The sequence below is a fragment of the Natator depressus genome, chromosome 5, assembly GCF_965152275.1.
Source record: "Natator depressus isolate rNatDep1 chromosome 5, rNatDep2.hap1, whole genome shotgun sequence".
Lineage (NCBI taxonomy): Eukaryota > Metazoa > Chordata > Testudines > Cheloniidae > Natator > Natator depressus.
In genome coordinates this window covers 120,626,022-120,642,933 of record NC_134238.1, presented here as the reverse complement: position 1 = coordinate 120,642,933, position 16,912 = coordinate 120,626,022, and the positions used below count along the sequence as shown (strand labels likewise).

At 49.8% G+C, this 16,912-nt stretch overlaps 2 protein-coding genes across 4 annotated transcripts in view; both read left to right on the top strand.

Moving 5' to 3' along the window:
- Positions 1–16,912, top strand: part of LOC141987792 (fructose-bisphosphate aldolase B-like) — a 39,945-nt gene continuing 23,033 nt past the window's right edge. Inside the window, exon 1 of the mRNA XM_074953551.1 lies at positions 1–125. The gene's annotated coding sequence lies outside the window, so the exon portion shown is untranslated. The remainder of the gene's footprint in view (positions 126–16,912) is intronic.
- Positions 4–16,912, top strand: part of LOC141987789 (GPI-N-acetylgalactosamine transferase PGAP4-like) — a 31,229-nt gene continuing 14,320 nt past the window's right edge. Inside the window, exons 1-2 of one of the 3 annotated variants that reach the window (XR_012639620.1) lie at positions 4–125; positions 13,449–14,833. Coding sequence is in view for 2 of the 3 variants with exons in the window: in XM_074953545.1 (XP_074809646.1) it covers positions 13,574–14,761 (1,188 nt within the window). In the remaining variant the exon portion in view is untranslated. Of the gene's footprint in view, positions 126–647; positions 670–8,649; positions 8,920–13,448; positions 15,062–16,912 lie in introns of those variants that run through there. The other 2 variants (XM_074953545.1, XM_074953546.1) reach the window with 2 other exon arrangements.

Genomic DNA, 16,912 nt, shown 5'->3' with positions numbered 1-16,912 from the left:
GAGCTTGCGGCCTGCTGGCATCTAAGGAGCAGCTGTGGCTCCCTTGCCTTGGGAGAGACTGGGCAGGGGAGAGGGCGAGAATCGGCTCAGCTGGCACTCCCTCCTCTTTGGCCGCCATCACCAAGGTAACCGCCCTTCCCCCAAGCGGTCCCGCACCCTGTCACCGGGCCACCCTGCCGGAGAAGAAAGCCCGCGGGAAAACAAGGGCTGAGGGCTGAGATGGTCACAGATTGTTGCACAGGGAGTTTGCAGCCACGCTGAGTGTGCGGTAAACCCGCGTGTGTACCCTGACTAGCCTGTGGCGGGGGGAAGTACTTGTCACCGGAACCACTGCGGGTCAGGGCCAGCTCTAGGCCCCAGCAAAACAAGCCGGTGCTAGGGGCGGCTTCCCGGCGCCGGCCAGGCCCCCCGCCGCCCCAGCTCGCCTCCGCCTGCCCCCCTGAGCGCGCCGCCGCCGCTGCTCCGCTCTTTGGCCTGGCCAGCCTGCGGGGGAGGGAGAGGGGAGAAGCCGAGGGGCGGCCCGCAGGGGGAGGCGGCGGGGTGGAGCGGAGGCGAGCTGGGGCGGGGAGCGGTTCCTCTGCCCCCGCCGCCCCGCCCCTGCTCCCCTGAGCGCGCTGCCTCTCCCTAGCCGGAGGGGGGGGGAGACGCGGGGGAGCCGGCGGAGCGGAGGTGAGCTAGGGCTGAGGGGTTGCAGGGGGGGACCCGCAGGAAGCAATGCGGGGGGCGGGGATTTGGGGAAGGGGTTGGGAAGGGGCAGACCCGAGGGGGGGGGGGCACGAAAAAAAGCGAGGGCGGCCAAAAATCCTAGAGCCGGCCCTGCTGGGGATGGCTCTCTCTGAAGTCGCTGGGAAGACGGCTTCATGCACAACTTCTGAACTGCCATCAATGCGCCGTGCTTCAACACCTCAACTAGCATTTGCTGGGAGGGCAGGGGAACGAGCTGCTCCCCTTTACCGTCAGTCAAAGCCTGCTGCTTTGCTGCCTCTCAAAGGAGGGGTGTGCAAAATATGTGTGCCCACGCAACCTACTTTCCAGCTGCTCTATTTTTCCCATTCACCCTCCCTTACCAGCTGTAGGGATGGGCCTAAATAGATCAGTCCTCTGCCCTAGAGCCAGTAGCATCAGGTTTGCTGTCACTTCTTGCTGGGTGGTGGGGGTGGCACACAGGGGGAAAGGCTGCCCACAGAGCTCTGAATCCTTCCGAGTTGAATACAAAGAAAATGATCTGATGCTGCTTAAGATTTCCAACTGTGTCGTTCAAAATAGGTGACTAATGTTTGCCTCTGAACTCTGGCTGGAATCTGGATCCTCTGGTTCACATTTTTATTGTGCAGGCTGGAAACTTTCAGACTTATCTGCAACGGCCTTTGATCACAAGGAAGTATGTGCCTGAGGCTGTTTTTAGACAACTGAGAGGCAATAAAGATAAAGCATTTCCTAAGTGGCACAATGATGACCCCATTGCCCTGTGTTTTGTGCCCCTCAGGGGAATGCGGAGTTGTACTGCCATGCATGTGGTTAATGCAAAGGTTTTGCTAGTAATGAGTGTTAAATACTTGGGGTGCGGGGTGGTAGGAACAGCTCCTGAGCTTGTGTGATCCTAGACAACAAGTCACTTCTCCTCTACACCCTTCTGATTCCCCTCTTACCTTTCCTCTGTCAGGTTTTGTCTATTTAGGCAGGGCGCTCTTCAGGGCAGGGCTTGTCTCTTCCTATATTTATGTACAGTGCCTAGTCAAGGGGGCTCCAATCTCAGATGGGGCCTCTAGTTGCTACATCATACAAATGATGATGATGATAACACCAGGGACAGCACAAGTCACAACACAAGTCACCTGTAGGTCTGTAAATGACAACACAAGTCACCTGTAGGTCTGAAATTCCTGTAGTGCAGAGTAAATGACACTGAGAGCTGGAGCCCCACCCCTCCAGGACAGAAAGTCAGAACCCCACTTCTTCCAATCTGCTAATCAGCAGAGCTAAGCCAGCATGGAGGAGTTTTTTGGCCAAGAGCAAAGCAGATTAACTTCACCCCTGAAGTAAAGGCGGCAACGGGGAAGGAACTATAACTGAGTCATAGTTTGGTGGTTGGTCTGCTCCTGGGATGGCATAGTTTACTCAGGGCAAATTGTAAGCGTAACCTCTGGCTACGACACCCATTTACTCACTTATTTAACAGCTTGCGTCTGGTTTCACCTTGCTTTTTCAGTACTCTTTCAGTAAGCCTGCTCAAACAGAGGTATACAAGGTTTAATTCTTCTCCATCAATCTCCATGCACTTGTCTAGGCTAAGAAACAAAGCCAGCTTGGACAAAACACGGTCCTTTCTGACTGGTGTGGAAAATGACTGTCCCACTGTTGTAGATGAAGCCGAACAAGTTCAACACCTGCCATAAGCCAGCCTGGCCAATCGCTAACTCTAGCAGGGGTCAGTCATGCTTTAGGTTTGTCTATATCAGCATGACAACCATTTTCACGACTGGTTGAAGTGGATGATGAGGGACCGAGAGCAGCGTCTAGCTGATAGCAGTCATTCACAGGCCACATTTAAGTGACCAGTCTCTAGCTGTTCTTATATTTGTAAGTAGAGTTTTGCAATGAAGGCCTAATTTGTTATAACAGCTCTCTTGTCACTTAGGCATCTAAATGAAATGACCAGATTTTTCATGAGTGCTCAGCACGCAACAGATCCCATTACTGTAAGTGGGAGCAATTGGGTGCTGAGCTCTTTGGAGAGATCATTTTCAGGCCAGATTTTCTAAACTAATCTCCAGCCTATCAGAATTTAGGGTAGGAGTTGCTGTACTAGGTCAGACCAGTAGTCCATCCTAGTCCAGTATCTTGTCTCTAGCAATGCTTGGGACCTGAGGCTTCAGCAGAACTTGAAACCCCTGTAATACACCGAGCTGATGGTGTGAAGTGATACATGAAGTGGGAGTGAGAACAAAGGGAATTCTCTTATTTTTTCTTATGCGTTTAAGTTGGTCTGCCAGCAGGGTCTTTGCAGACCCTGTTTATTGCAACTGTTTACCTCTAAAAGTTCTTTATATTTTAGTGGGTTTTAACTACCTGACTTCTGCTTAAATCACCACACTAAAAATATCGCCCCACAGCCAGAACTCATCTGTCTCTGGCAAAGTGGGTTAGTAGTTAGGCCCTGAGCCTGCAATTGAATCCCATGTAGGTGGACCTTGAACCTCCCATGATGCCCGGGGGCTTGGTGTAGATGCAGAATTTTGCTCACATGGGTGTAATTGCAGGAGCAGGGCACAAGTCAGACTTTCCCATTAGCAGGGCCAGCTCTAGGCCCCAGCAAAACAAGCAGGTGCTTGGGGCGGCTCATTTCTAGGGGCGGCATTCCGGTGCTGGCCATGCCGCCCCACGAAATGTGCCCCCGCCGCCCCAGCTCGCCTCCGCCTGCTCCCCTGAGCGCGCCGCTGCCACTCCGCTTCTCCCCCCTCCCTTCCAGGCGTGCTGCGCGCGAAACAACTGTTCGTTACAGTCACTGTTTCGCGTGGCAAGCCTGGGAGGGAGGGAGGGAGGAGAAGCTGAGCAGCAGCGCGCTCGGAGGCGGAGGTGAGCTGGGGCGGGGAGCGGTTCCTCTACCCCTCTCCCAGCTACTTCCTGCGCTCCCCCCACACCCTTGCTCACCTCCGCTCCGCCTGCTCCCCTGAACGCGCTCCTCTCCCTCGCCTGAGAGGGAGGGGGGAGAAGCAGAGCGGCGGCGTGTTCAGGGGCACAGGCGGAGCAGAGGTGAGCAAGGGCGGGGGGTTGCTGGGGGGGAGGGAATGCGGTATGCCCAGGGGAGGAGGTGGGGCCCGGGAATTGGGGATGGGGTTGGGAAGAAGCGGAGTTGGGGTGGAGCCGGGGGGGGGGGGGGACATGAAAAAAAGCGTGGGCGGCCAACGTTTTTTTTTGCTTGGGACAGCAAAAATCCTAGAGCTGGCCCTGCCATTATACACAACCACACATTGCTGCACACGTCTGTAATCATAACAGCTGATATTTCCATAACACCTTCTATCCTGAGGGTCTACATATTGCGAGCTGGGTGAAACATTGTTACAGGTAGAGTTAAAACCTCAGGAAGTTTGATAGGTGTGAACATAGCCTTCAATTAACATAACAGTAAGGGAAAGCACTCACCTAAGACAAAAGGAGTACAGTAGAACCTCAGAGTTACGAACTGACTGGTCAGCCACACACCTCATTTGGACAGCAGCAGCAACGACACCCCTCCCCCTCCCCAAAACAACAAAACAAAAACCAAATACAGTACAGTACTGTGTTAAATGTAAACTTAAAAAAAAAAGGGCGGGTGGGGGAGTTTGACAAGGTAAGGAAACTATCTGTGCTTGTTTCATTTAAATGAAGATGGTTTTCTTCTGCATAGTAAAGTTTCACAGCTATATTAAGACAATGTTCAGTTGTAAACCTTTGAAAGAACCACCATAATGTTTTGTTCAGAGTTACAAACAACCTCTATTCCCAAGGTGTGTGTAACTCTGAGGCTTTACTGTATGTGAACCCACTCAGGAGCTTTTGCTGAATATTGTTTTGAGGAGGTTTGCATGTAGGCATGTGTGTAGGCAGAACAGAAAATAAACTAGGAGAGACAAGCAGAAGAAGGGAGGGATAGCTCAGTGGTTTGAGCATTGGCCTGCTAAACCCAGGGTTGTGAGTTCAATCCTTGAGGGGGCCATTTAGGGATCTGGGGCAAAAATTGGGGATTGGTTCTGCTTTGAGCAGGGGTTTGGACTATAAGATATCCTAAGGTCCCTTCCAACCCTGATATTCTAGTCTATTCTATGAAAGCACAGTGTCTGACCCTGGAAGAAGTATGAGGACAGGTTTTTGGGTCAGGAACACAGGCAGAGAAGATTATTCTTGGTTCTGTTAACAAAATAAGCTTTCTTACTATTTGATTCCTACTGTGTTCAGAGACACAGGACTCTGTATATTCTGTGTAAATAAACAAAACTGCATCAGAGAAATACCAATCTGTCACCAATTTCTGCTCCTACCTGGAACATCCCCAGGGCCTCAAACTTTGGCTAGCCACTTGGGTCAAAAAGGAGCAACAATATGGTTCACAAAGAGAACTCATCAGGAAGTGTGGTCACTTTCAGGTGGAGGTGTAAAGCAGTGACTTTGGAGAACAGGTTTTGTTATGGTAGGAGGGGAATGGAAGAATAGTTTTTCCAATGAACAGATTTTAGGGTGGCAGACTGGGATTACCCAAGGTGCCATTGAATGGTAAATGACTAGATTGTGGCCTTGTTTTACATGAGCATGTAATGGGAACTAAGGAATCCCTCTGTTGTGGTAACCATATGTAGGCTTCCCATGGAGCATGCTGTCCACCCCTCCACACCAATACAGAGGAGAATGTGCTTCATCCTGAAGAGGGGTGCTGCATATTTCTTCCTTCCTCCACCCCCCAGCACTACTCCAGTCCTGCTAGGCACGGTGTTTCTGAGCTACAGTGCTTCCAGTGCTATCCTTGGGGCAGTGTGGAAGTTTTACTCCTCCCTGACTTCAGGCTGTGCTTGAGTGGCACAATGTAGTCCAGACTAAATGGGGATACGATAAATACGTGAAGGGGATTTGATTTGTACACAGTGCCACATCTCTGGAAGGATGTTGAGTCATGGGGCTGATGGTCCCTAAAAAAGCAAGTGAGGTCAAGTTATATTTTTCAGCTAAGCGTTCAGACAAGAAATCTGTCATAAGCTGAAACTGATACAAAGTTTTACAGGAGTGTGTATAAGAGTAATATCAGTTGAAAGCATTTACACGGTTACAACAAAACATCTAGCCATTATATGTGGGGGAGGGTTTAAAAAATTTACAAGATCCAGTCATGCCATGGATAATTATTTTACTGAAAATGCATTTAAAGTCCACCACGAATATCACTAAAATCTTAAGGGAGATTACATAGAGAACTGTAAAAAGAGTATTTCAGTGAGAACATTGACAACACATCTGAAAAATGGGGGTAATGCCAAAATATCAAGCATCCTAATAAGTAGAGAAGAGCCTGAAATGAGAGTCTACATCCAGGTTAATGCCTGAGAGTGGGACCAGAACCAATCTCTAAAGTGCTGACTCCAACAACCCTGAACTTTGGGATCTGTCCCTTTAAGCGGTTCCACTCCCATTGTAGCGCCCCCTGGCATCAGTGTTTGGCATTGTGGGGGGGGGGGGGGAGAGTGTCCTTCATCTCTAGCATACCAGTTGACCACTTCTTTGGCCCTGCAATGGCCTATTTCTCTCCATCTTTCATGGCCTAGCCTTCCAGCCAGGTCATCTCTTTGCAGTTCTATCTCCTTCCGGCTAAAGAATCCACACCAACACCCAAACAGAGCTCCTTCTGTCCCTCTCAAGCTGTTGAAGTTCTCTGCTTTTTCACCCTTGCTGGGCACTGCAGAGTTATTTCTTTGCTCCTTTGACTCAGGACTACCTCCTAGGCTTTTTTTCCCCACTCCCTCCCCTTCCTGGGGACTCTGGCAACTTCTACCAGCGACCTCCCTGCTTCTTAGACACTCTATTTCCAAGGCCCCCACAGGAGTTTAACTTGCTCCATGGTTCTCTCTACCCTGCCTTCACCAGGCTCTTCCCAGAGAGCTGGCACTTCCATTGGTCCTCTGTCCTTGATTTCCCCTTTCTGACAAAGTTTTGCCTCTACGAAGTCCTCCCTGACTCTGTCCCAGCTGGGGTCACTACTGGTAATTAAGCCACCAGATCAGGATCTGCTTGGGGGGTGGGGGAGGTAAACTGCTAAGTAACAGGTAAGACTAAGGCTGACTTTCCTTAAAGGGCCTGCTAGCCTTTGGCAGGCCATTATACAGATGATAGGGCCAGTCTAGTTCTCTTGGCCCCTTTGACTTGAGTTCCCCCCCCCACACCTCTACATACCTAGGAAACAGTCTCTCTGCTCCCATCTGGCTGCGCTCGAGTCCCACAAGCTATGGTGATTCCCTTCCTCCTTCACCTGTTTATGTCTTGGTGACCCTTCTACTCCTCCTATGTGAACAGGAAGTCAGTAGATGGAGCCACAACACAACTTTCCAGGCCAGGAGAAAGACAGGAAATTGCAAGCATCTCTGCGGTGACCTGCAGGCACAGTGATCTGGGGATGGCACCCGGATGACTGGCTGTGTGTGTATAGCACGGATCCCAGAGAGTGAGACCCTATGCAAGGGCACAGGTCTCAGGGTACCTCTGATTCACCAAACTGTGTTCCATCCAAGTGTCTGTTTTGCTGGCAGCCAGTCCCGCAGTCCTCTCTTTCCCAAGTAGTTCAAAGATGCCTCTCCTGAAGGGTATGTGAAGAATAGGTGGCATCCACTTCCTGCTCTTCACTGCCTCAGACATGCCACCCTCAGATAATGATCATCTTTGGTGGGAGGGACCTTCTCAGACAGGGATTTCCTAGCACCCAAGTATGTGTTTCTGAAAACTACAGAGCCAGAACAGCTCGCTGCGGGCCCACAGCTCCTCCAGCACTGGCTTCCAGTTTGTTCGGTGGAGGGAGGGTGATTTCCTTCTTCTACTCTGAGAATGTTAATACCACCATTGATTGTGCTCCTCACTCACAGATGCGGGGCCTGATCCTGCAGGGCCTTACAGACACAAGCAGCCCTGCTGATATCAATGCGCCCACACCCATGTACTTGTGCAAGTGAGGCTTTGCAGCATCCGGCCCTTCATGCAAGTGCTCCCTTCACCACTGTGCCTGACAAACTGAGGAGCAGGGGCAGTACATTCACCAAATTAGCCCAAGATAGCTTCAGAAGTGGACCTCAAGTCCATAGCGTCCTTAGGCCTTCAGGTCCTCATGCCCTGAGTCCTGAGGACCCTGGGCCCATATGCAGAACAGCAGTACAACTCTCTGCTCTAATACCCCTGCAAAGCTCATACATTCAACACGATAGGTTATACATAAAACATACCCGGTTATCCGAGAAGGGAAGAACTGCCAATGAAGAAATCAGCCGGAGTCCCTGCAGGTCCATCTCATGGTCTATGCATTGTCACAAGTTATGGAGTGACACAGCACTGTAATGTCATTGTCTAGCCAGGAGTTCTTTACTATCTTACAGCGAGAGGGAGCATGGTCTGAAACAAAGCCAGAGAAAACAGAGGTGGGATAAATCCATCATACATTGCCTTTCATCTAAGGATGTCAAAGTGCTGTTCATGCTGCAGGAAGTAACCATCTTCACAGTAAACACTGCAAATCCAGTGACTATAGTGCTGGCTGGAGTCACAACATGGCCCCAGAATTAGGCCCATTGTGTGCTCAATAATGACTGACCCATCCCTATAGCGACTGACTGACTCCCTGTCACACTTTCTAGCAGACAGCATCCCCACCTCCAACCCTACTCTCTTCTGAGATGGGCAAGTGCTACCAAGCCCTGTCTCCTCCAAAACTATGCATCAAAATTAAGCTAGCACCTTCTGCTGCTCACAGGGCACTGATGCTTCCTGGGCAAAGTCATTCAGTCTCCAAGATTCTGGTGCCCATCCCCAGGAGGAAAGAGGAAGATCAATGTGTACAGAAACTGCAGCCTGTCTGTGATGGAGAGTTAGATCACCATGAAACCAATGCTCCTCTAGCATCACAAAGTAGGCCTGAGCAAACGAGGGAACACTAATTAATGGGAGGGTGCAAAAGAGCCCCCAGCATCAAGCCTCAAGCAGAATGTTAGTTATATCACATGGCAAGAATGTGAGTAACAGAAGTTAGGTCTGGGAGGTCAATTGAGATTTAACAATTGGTGAGAGGAGGAGATAGCCTAACTCTCCATACTGCAGCTCTCTTCTCCAGTGGAGGACTTCCTGCTGTGGCTGCTGCACTGTTTGCTAACAGGACTTTTGGTTCAACATCCACTAGCAAGGTATCCAGAGGTAAACTGTCTGGCAGAATGAAGTATCGAATGTTATTTCCTTGAATACTCAATGTCTCCAACTGTGCAGGCTCTCTGTTCTTCAGTGTCATTTTCACAGCTTTAAGATGCATATTCATACTGACATCCACTCCTGTGATTGCTCCATGCACCCGTGTTCCATTCTTCAGTTCAATGGTCACAGTCTCATGACTCAGTTTCATGAAGCAGGAAAAATGCAGAGTCAAAGAGAAGAGTATGGGAGAAGGAAGGTATAAAGAAGTGTCAAAAGGGCAATTAGAAAGGAAAATTACTGCCACCCACTGAGCAGCTACATGTGCTAATGCAGGGGTCCGCAACCTTCAGAAGTGGTGTGCCGAGTCTTCATTTATTCACTCTGATTTAAGGTTTCATGTGCCGGTAATACATTTTAATGTTTTTAGAGGGTCTCTCTCTGTAAGTCTATATTATGTAACTAAACTATTGTTCTATGTAAAGTAAACAAGGTTTTTAAAATGTTTAAGAAGCTTCATTTAAAATTAAATTAAAATGCAAATCTTATCAGTTTAGTGCAGTGGTTCTTAACCGGGGGTGCACGCACCCCCTGGGGGTGTGAGACGCCCTTTCTGGGGGTGTGAGACATGCAAGATTTTTTTAGAAGGTAAGTCATCAAACACAAATTAAGCACAGGCACATAAGTACAACTACTTTGTTTCATCAAACCTATGTATTTCTTAACATTATACTTTTTTTTTTTTTAATGATTACTGTAATAGACAAAGTTTTTAAGATAATTGTAGTGTAATTTTTGATAAGGGCTTCAGAGCCCTGGGCTGGCTGCTGGTACCCCAAGCCGGCAGGAGGGCTGAGCAGGGCCAGAGGCTCGGACCCCGGCTGGCAGGGGTCCAGGTGGCTGGAAGCCCAGACCAGCAGCGAGGTGAGCGGGGCCGGTGGCTGGTATCCCAGGCCGGCAGCAGGCGGAGCGGGGCCGACGGCCGGGACCCCTGGTGGCAAGGGGCCAGCGACTGGAACCCCAGACTGTCAGCGGGCTAAGCTAGGTGGCAGACAGAACCCCAGACCAGCAGTGGCTCACCCGCCGGTTCCTGTCAGCCGGGGTCCCGGCCGCCGGCCCCGCTCAGGACCCAGGCTGGCAGCAGGCTGAGTGGGGCCAGCGGCTGGGACCCCAGCTGGCAGCAGCATGCCAGTAAAAATTGGCACGCGTGCCGCAGGTTGCCGACCCCTGTGCTAATGTAACCTATGTGCCTAATAGGGAGATGTCTCTTTAAAAGACCCACTGTGGGATGTAGGAGTGAGCTGTGTCTGGGTCACTGTTGCTAGGCAGATTAAGCACTCCACAGCCAGAAGCTTCTGGAATTGGGTATGGATGGTAGCATTGGGTCTGCTCCAGTAGGTTCCCTGATGCTGGGGTCAGACTCCATGAGGGCAGGCAGTCAGGGCATCTGCTTTACAAAGGGCCAACATGTGCCCTGTGTGAGTTGGGAGAAGCTGAGCCCAGGAGCAGGAAGCAGGCTGTTGTCCCTAACTCAACCATTTTGCAGGTTAGTGATATTGTTACCTTCTAACAGGGAAGCCTGGGCAATGCTAATTATAGCAAGGGGAAATCGGGAGGAAAAAATAACAACTTCCGTTTTAATTGTACTGTACGCTTCGAATGTTTTGATTTTAGCCAAACTGGTCCAGTTACATTGTCTCAGCTAGTGTGATTCACCAACTTTTCTTTAAATGTAGTAATGGGGAAAGAGTCACTTCTATTTTACTATTCTCAGTGTTGTATTTTCTTGTTACAGGGTTTTCTTTAAATCTAAATATGTAACTGAGCGGTTGGTTAATCTGTCAGCTGACTGGCTAGCAGTGATTTCAGCAGAGGAAGAGTCTGCCCAGATTCCAACTGAAGATTCCTACAAGCAAGGGCAGGGAAGATGTTGTTTTAGACTCAGCAGACTGTATAGATTTGGTGATCAAAGACTCTGAGATTTAGGTGAACTAAACCTAAGCTTTGGGGAACTTTCAGTTTCTTCTCACTGTGTTTCTGTGGAGACTGAAGATTTTAATTTTTCTTTATTTATGTTTATGTATAAATGAAGGCAATATACGTGGATTGTAAAATAGGCATGTTATGCTGTAAAATTAGATTATTATTTGTTTATCATAAGATTTGATAAAGTTATTTAAATTCATTTCTTCGTTCCTTTAGGGCCTTGAATGTGGGGAGGTTGACGCTGTGCAATCCTTGCTGAAAATCCTTAGAGATTCTGGGTCTCCAGCTACTTTCCTATGGGAGTTGGGTATTTTTAGGCACTGGAGAAGGGCAATGAAGTGGACTATAGCCCACCCAAAGGTTACACTAACTGTGTAAACCAGGTGCATTAAGACTGTTAGGAGTGGGCTAGTGGCAGCCCAGAAGAGTGGGGCAGAGTAGATGGACATGGCAAAGACTAATTTTTAGGAAGTTAGAGGGGGTTGATTGGTTCAGCTTTGAGTTCAAATGTTTGTTTAACTCTTAATTCTGAATCTGAGTTAACTGCTCAATCAGAAGATACATCCAGTTGCTCCTGAATATACTGAGTCTTTGTCTATCCTTGCACTTTTGTCGGTAAAACTTTTGCCGGTCCGGATGTGAAAAAATACCCCTGACCGACATACGTTTCGCCAACAAAAGTGCCGGTGTGCACAGCACTATATTGGCGGGAGTTGCTCTCCTGCTGACATAGCTGCCACCACCCATTGGGGTGGTTTAATTATGCCAATGGGAGAGCTCTCTCCCGCCAGTGTAGAGCGGCTCCATGGGAGACCTTACACTGGCCAGCTGCAGCTATAAGGTCTGTAATGTAGACACAGCTTGAGAGGCTTGATCTGCCTCTTTAACGTGGTCCATAAAGAGGTAGCAACCTGGGAGTAGGGGATCGGAATTGCTTTATTTAATAGAATCATAGAATCATAGAATATCAGGGTTGGAAGGGACCCCAGAAGGTCATCTAGTCCAACCCCCTGCTCGAAGCAGGACCAATTCCCAGTTAAATCATCCGAGCCAGGGCTTTGTCAAGCCTGACCTTAAAAACCTCTAAGGAAGGAGATTCTACCACCTCCCTAGGTAACGCATTCCAGTGTTTCACCACCCTCTTAGTGAAAAAGTTTTTCCTAATATCCAATCTAAACCTCCCCCATTGCAGCTTGAGACCATTACTCCTCGTTCTGTCATCTGCTACCATTGAGAACAGTCTAGAGCCATCCTCTTTGGAACCCCCTTTCAGGTAGTTGAAAGCAGCTATCAAATCCCCCCTCATTCTTCTCTTCTGCAGACTAAACAATCCCAGCTCCCTCAGCCTCTCCTCATAAGTCATGTGCTCTAGACCCCTAATCATTTTTGTTGCCCTTCGCTGGACTCTCTCCAATTTATCCACATCCTTCTTTTAGTGTGGGGCCCAAAACTGGACACAGTACTCCAGATGAGGCCTCACCAGTGTCGAATAGAGGGGAACGATCACGTCCCTCGATCTGCTCGCTATGCCCCTACTTATACATCCCAAAATGCCATTGGCCTTCTTGGCAACAAGGGCACACTGCTGACTCATATCCAGCTTCTCTTCCACTGTCACCCCTAGGTCCTTTTCCGCAGAACTGCTGCCTAGCCATTCGGTCCCTAGTCTGTAGCGGTGTATTGGATTCTTCCATCCTAAGTGTAGGACCCTGCACTTATCCTTATTGAACCTCATCAGATTTCTTTTGGCCCAATCCTCCAATTTGTCTAGGTCCTTCTGTATCCTATCCCTCCCCTCCAGCGTATCTACCACTCCTCCCAGTTTAGTATCATCCGCAAATTTGCTGAGAGTGCAATCCACACCATCCTCCAGATCATTTATGAAGATATTGAACAAAACCGGCCCCAGGACTGACCCCTGGGGCACTCCACTTGACACCGGCAGCCAACTAGACATGGAGCCATTGATCACTACCCGTTGAGCCCGACAATCTAGCCAGCTTTCTACCCACCTTATAGTGCATTCATCCAGCCCATACTTCCTTAACTTGCTGACAAGAATACTGTGGAAGGAGAGGGGGGGTAATAATGCATTCTTCCACTGAGTCTGAGTTGTCTACTTAGATTGCAAGCTCTTTGAGACAGACACAGGTGTATGTACATCACCCAATACAGTAGGGTCCCAATCTCAGTTATGATAATATCAGTATCATCATAATAATGGTACTAACAAGATCAGAATCCCCAGCAATCTCATGGGACTGTCTGACCATTGTGTGTGATGTAGTAGCCCCAATGAACTCAGCAACTCAGGATGGACCCCTGGACTCCTTCATAAGTCCTTCTGTTATTTCTTATGCCGTTCCAGTACGGGACCCACTGAGCATGATGCCCAAGGACCTTTTCCCACTGCTGCTTCCGTGGCATGACATTCATTTCCCCATGAGCACGTCACAAATTTTTGCTCTCACCAGAATGTTAGGTCTGGAAGTTCTTCCTTTGATACTGGTGGATTTGTGCATATTTTTAAATGTTTCCTTCTTTCCCTGTAGGTTGGCTGCATTGGTTGGGCCTCACTCGTGTTGCACCACTGATGGCTTGCTACTCAGAGCAGAAGCAGAGGAGTGAATGAATTGGGGCACGAGCACAGGGAGGCCACACCTTGTATCCAGCAGCCATGCTCCTCCAAGGACTGCGGCTCTATGGGAAGTGGTGCCGTTTTTCTCGCCCCATTACTCAGCTCCTTACCTTAACTGTGGTGACGTTTGGCGTGTTGGCTCCCTTGATTTGCCACCGGCTCCTCCACTCCTATTTTTACTTACGCCGCTGGCATCTGAACCCCATGAGCCAGGAGTTCCTGGAGCAGAACCAGGAGGATGGCCAGGCCGCCCTCCGTTACTTCGAGGACCTGCGGACTCCTAACTCCTCGGAGATCTCAGGCGACAAGGCCCTCAGACCGTGGCTGCTCATCACTATCATCACCGTGCAGAGGCGGAACGAGTTCCACTACGTCCTGCAGGTGGCTTCCCGCTTCCACCGCCTCCTCCGGAAGTGTGGCCCTCACTGCCGGAGCCACCAGATCTTTCTCTGTAATGTGGAGCAGGAGCCAGGCAGCCACCAGGACGCCAGGCTGTTGGGTACCTTCTTTGCAATGGTCAGCCGCTACAAAAACTGGGAGGACCCCAATGCCTCAGTGAACCAGTTTGAGAAGGAGAAGCGGGACTATGCCTTCTGCCTGGAGCAGTCGCTGTTGGCCTACAGTCCAGAGTACGTCCTTCTGGTGGAAGACGATGCTGTTCCCGAAGAGGAGATATTCCCTGTCCTGCAGCACCTGCTGTTGGCACGGCTCTCAAAGCCACACCTCAAAGATGCCCTCTACCTGAAGCTGTACCATCCCGAGCGGCTTCAGCGCTATATCAACCCGGAGCCCATGAGGATCCTGGAGTGGCTCGGCCTGGGCATGTTTCTGGGCCCTCTGCTGAGCTTTGTGTACTCCTGGGTGTCTGGCCGCCCAAGCCTTACCTGGCCCATTGTCCTGTTTTTTGCCTTGTACAGCATGGCACTAGCAGAGCTGGTGGGGCGCCACTATCTGCTGGAGCTGCGCCGGCTGGCTCCAGCACTCTACAACGTGGTGCCAGCCACTGAGTGCTGCACGCCTGCCATGCTGTTCTCCGCCCCTTCCGCCCGCCGTGTCTTAGGTTACCTTCAGGAGCTGCACTGCCGTCGGGGCTTTGCCAAGGACATTGCACTCTACTCGCTGTTGCGCACCAAGGGTGAGAAGGCCTATGTGGTGGAGCCCAATCTCATCATGCACGTGGGGATGTTTTCCAGCCTCAGGCCAAATGACAGCCCTAAGCTACTGTGACCCACCGAGAAATGCCTTTATGGAAAGGCTGGGAGGAGCCAAGGGAGCCTTGTCTGTGGACAGACATAGCAGGTGTGACTTCAGATAGCATGCCAGTTGCAACTGTGCTCAGAACTACCGGCACCACCTAGTGGAGGGAAAGGAACTTTAAAAAAAAAAAGTTTACTTAAACCTGTAGATCCATTATTTATTTTATAATGAAGTGAAAAGAGGGTGGAGGTTTTCAGGGAAGGGGAGGGTTTGCTACTATCCCTAGTCATTTTTTGGGGGGAGACCCCCAACACACACACACACACACACACACACACACACACACACACACACACACACACACACACACACACACACACACACACACACACACACACACGCCATTTGCACATGAATGTGCCTCCTACAGCAGTGTCCAAGAAACCAGTCTCTGGTATCACAGACCCAAGACAGTTTGGCTGTATCAGCTGTTGTTTGAGATCTCCTTTGTCTTTTTAGCTGTCCCATCCAACCCCCCACCACACACACACACTCGTCCTTCCTCACCTACAATGGCCTTGTCTCGATTCCTTCCACACTAGTCAAGGCCACTCCTGTGGTCACATATATCCCAGTCTCAAGGCACTGGAAATGCTAGCCAGGGTAAGTGCATCAGGCTCAAGCTGACCTAGGAGGAAGTATGGAGCTGGAGAATAGCCCCAGTTTCCCCCAACCTTCTCCACCTCCTACCCCAACGATCTGTTCATCTCCTCAAATAAAAACATGAAGAGACCTTTACAAGAGGCATGATGCATATAATGAGCCCCTTACCCCAGATTCTGCACATGGTTCTGGGAACATGTTTCATGCTGCTTCAGCACCTCCGGGTCTTCTCCTTTGTGGATAACACACCTCTTCCCCCACAGCTCTCCTTTCACCTTGGAGCAGAGGAGCATTGCCAGCAGATTGAGGGAAGTGATTATTCCCCTCTATTCGGCACTGGTGAGGCCACATCTGGAGTATTACGTCCAGTTTTGGGGCCCCCACTACAGAAAGGATGTGGACAAATTGGAGAGAGTCCAGCAGAGGGCAATGAAAATGATCAGGGGGCTGGGGCACATGACTTACAAGGAGAGGCTGAGGGAACTGGGCTTGTTTAGTCTGCAGAAGAGAAGAGTGAGGAGGCATTTGATAGCAGCCTTCAACTACCGGAAGGGGAGTTCCAAAGATGGATGGAGCTCGGCTGTTCTCAGCGCTGGCAGATGACAGAACAAGGAGCAATGGTCTCAAGTTTCAGTGGGGGAGGTCTAGGTTGGATATTAGGAAAAACTATGTCACTAGGAGGGTGGTGAAGCACTGGAATGGGTTGCCTAGGGAGGTGGTGGAATCTCCATCCTTAGAGGTTTTTAAGGCCTGGCTTGACAAAGCCCTGGCTGGGATGATTTAGTTGGCGTTGGCCCTGCTTTGAGCAGGGGGTTGACTAAATGACCTCCTGAGGTCTCTTTCAACCCTAATCTTCTGTGATTCTATGACCTGAAACACAAAGTCCATGTTCTTCCCCTTTGCTTCAGCTTCCCCAAACAACCTCCAGCTCGCCGTATGTGGCTTGGATTCGCTGGCCCACGCACATACTCACGCACACCCGCACAGCCTCACATCAGAACAACCTTTGAGATTGCACACACAGCTACCTCTCATAGGTGAGGAAGAGCACATTCCCCATTTAGGCCCTGATCCTGTATCACCAGGAGCTCACTCATTAACTTTATTGAGTGCAAGCCCTTTAAACCATTGCATTGAAAACCAAAACCACATGAGAAATAAGATCCTGGGGATTTGTTACAAATTCAAAAGTGCCTTTGAAAGGGTTTATACCCCATGGTCCTGATCTACAGCCCACTGCAGTCAATGAGAGTCTTTTTATTGACTTTAGGGTGCTTTGGACCAGGCACTATATGAGGAGACCTACTCCCATTTTTGAGAGGCGCTGAGGTGAAACTGTGTGCAAATCGCAAATTTTCCTGGCTTCAGAATGAACCGAGTGAAACAGTTGGGGGCAGAAAGAGTTCCACTTGCAGTTTTCTTTCTTTCATTTGTCAGAGCCTGGAACTCATGGTAAAACTAGGATTAGTAAGGGCAGATGCGTGTCTGTGTGTGAACCCATGTGGACCAAAACCAAAG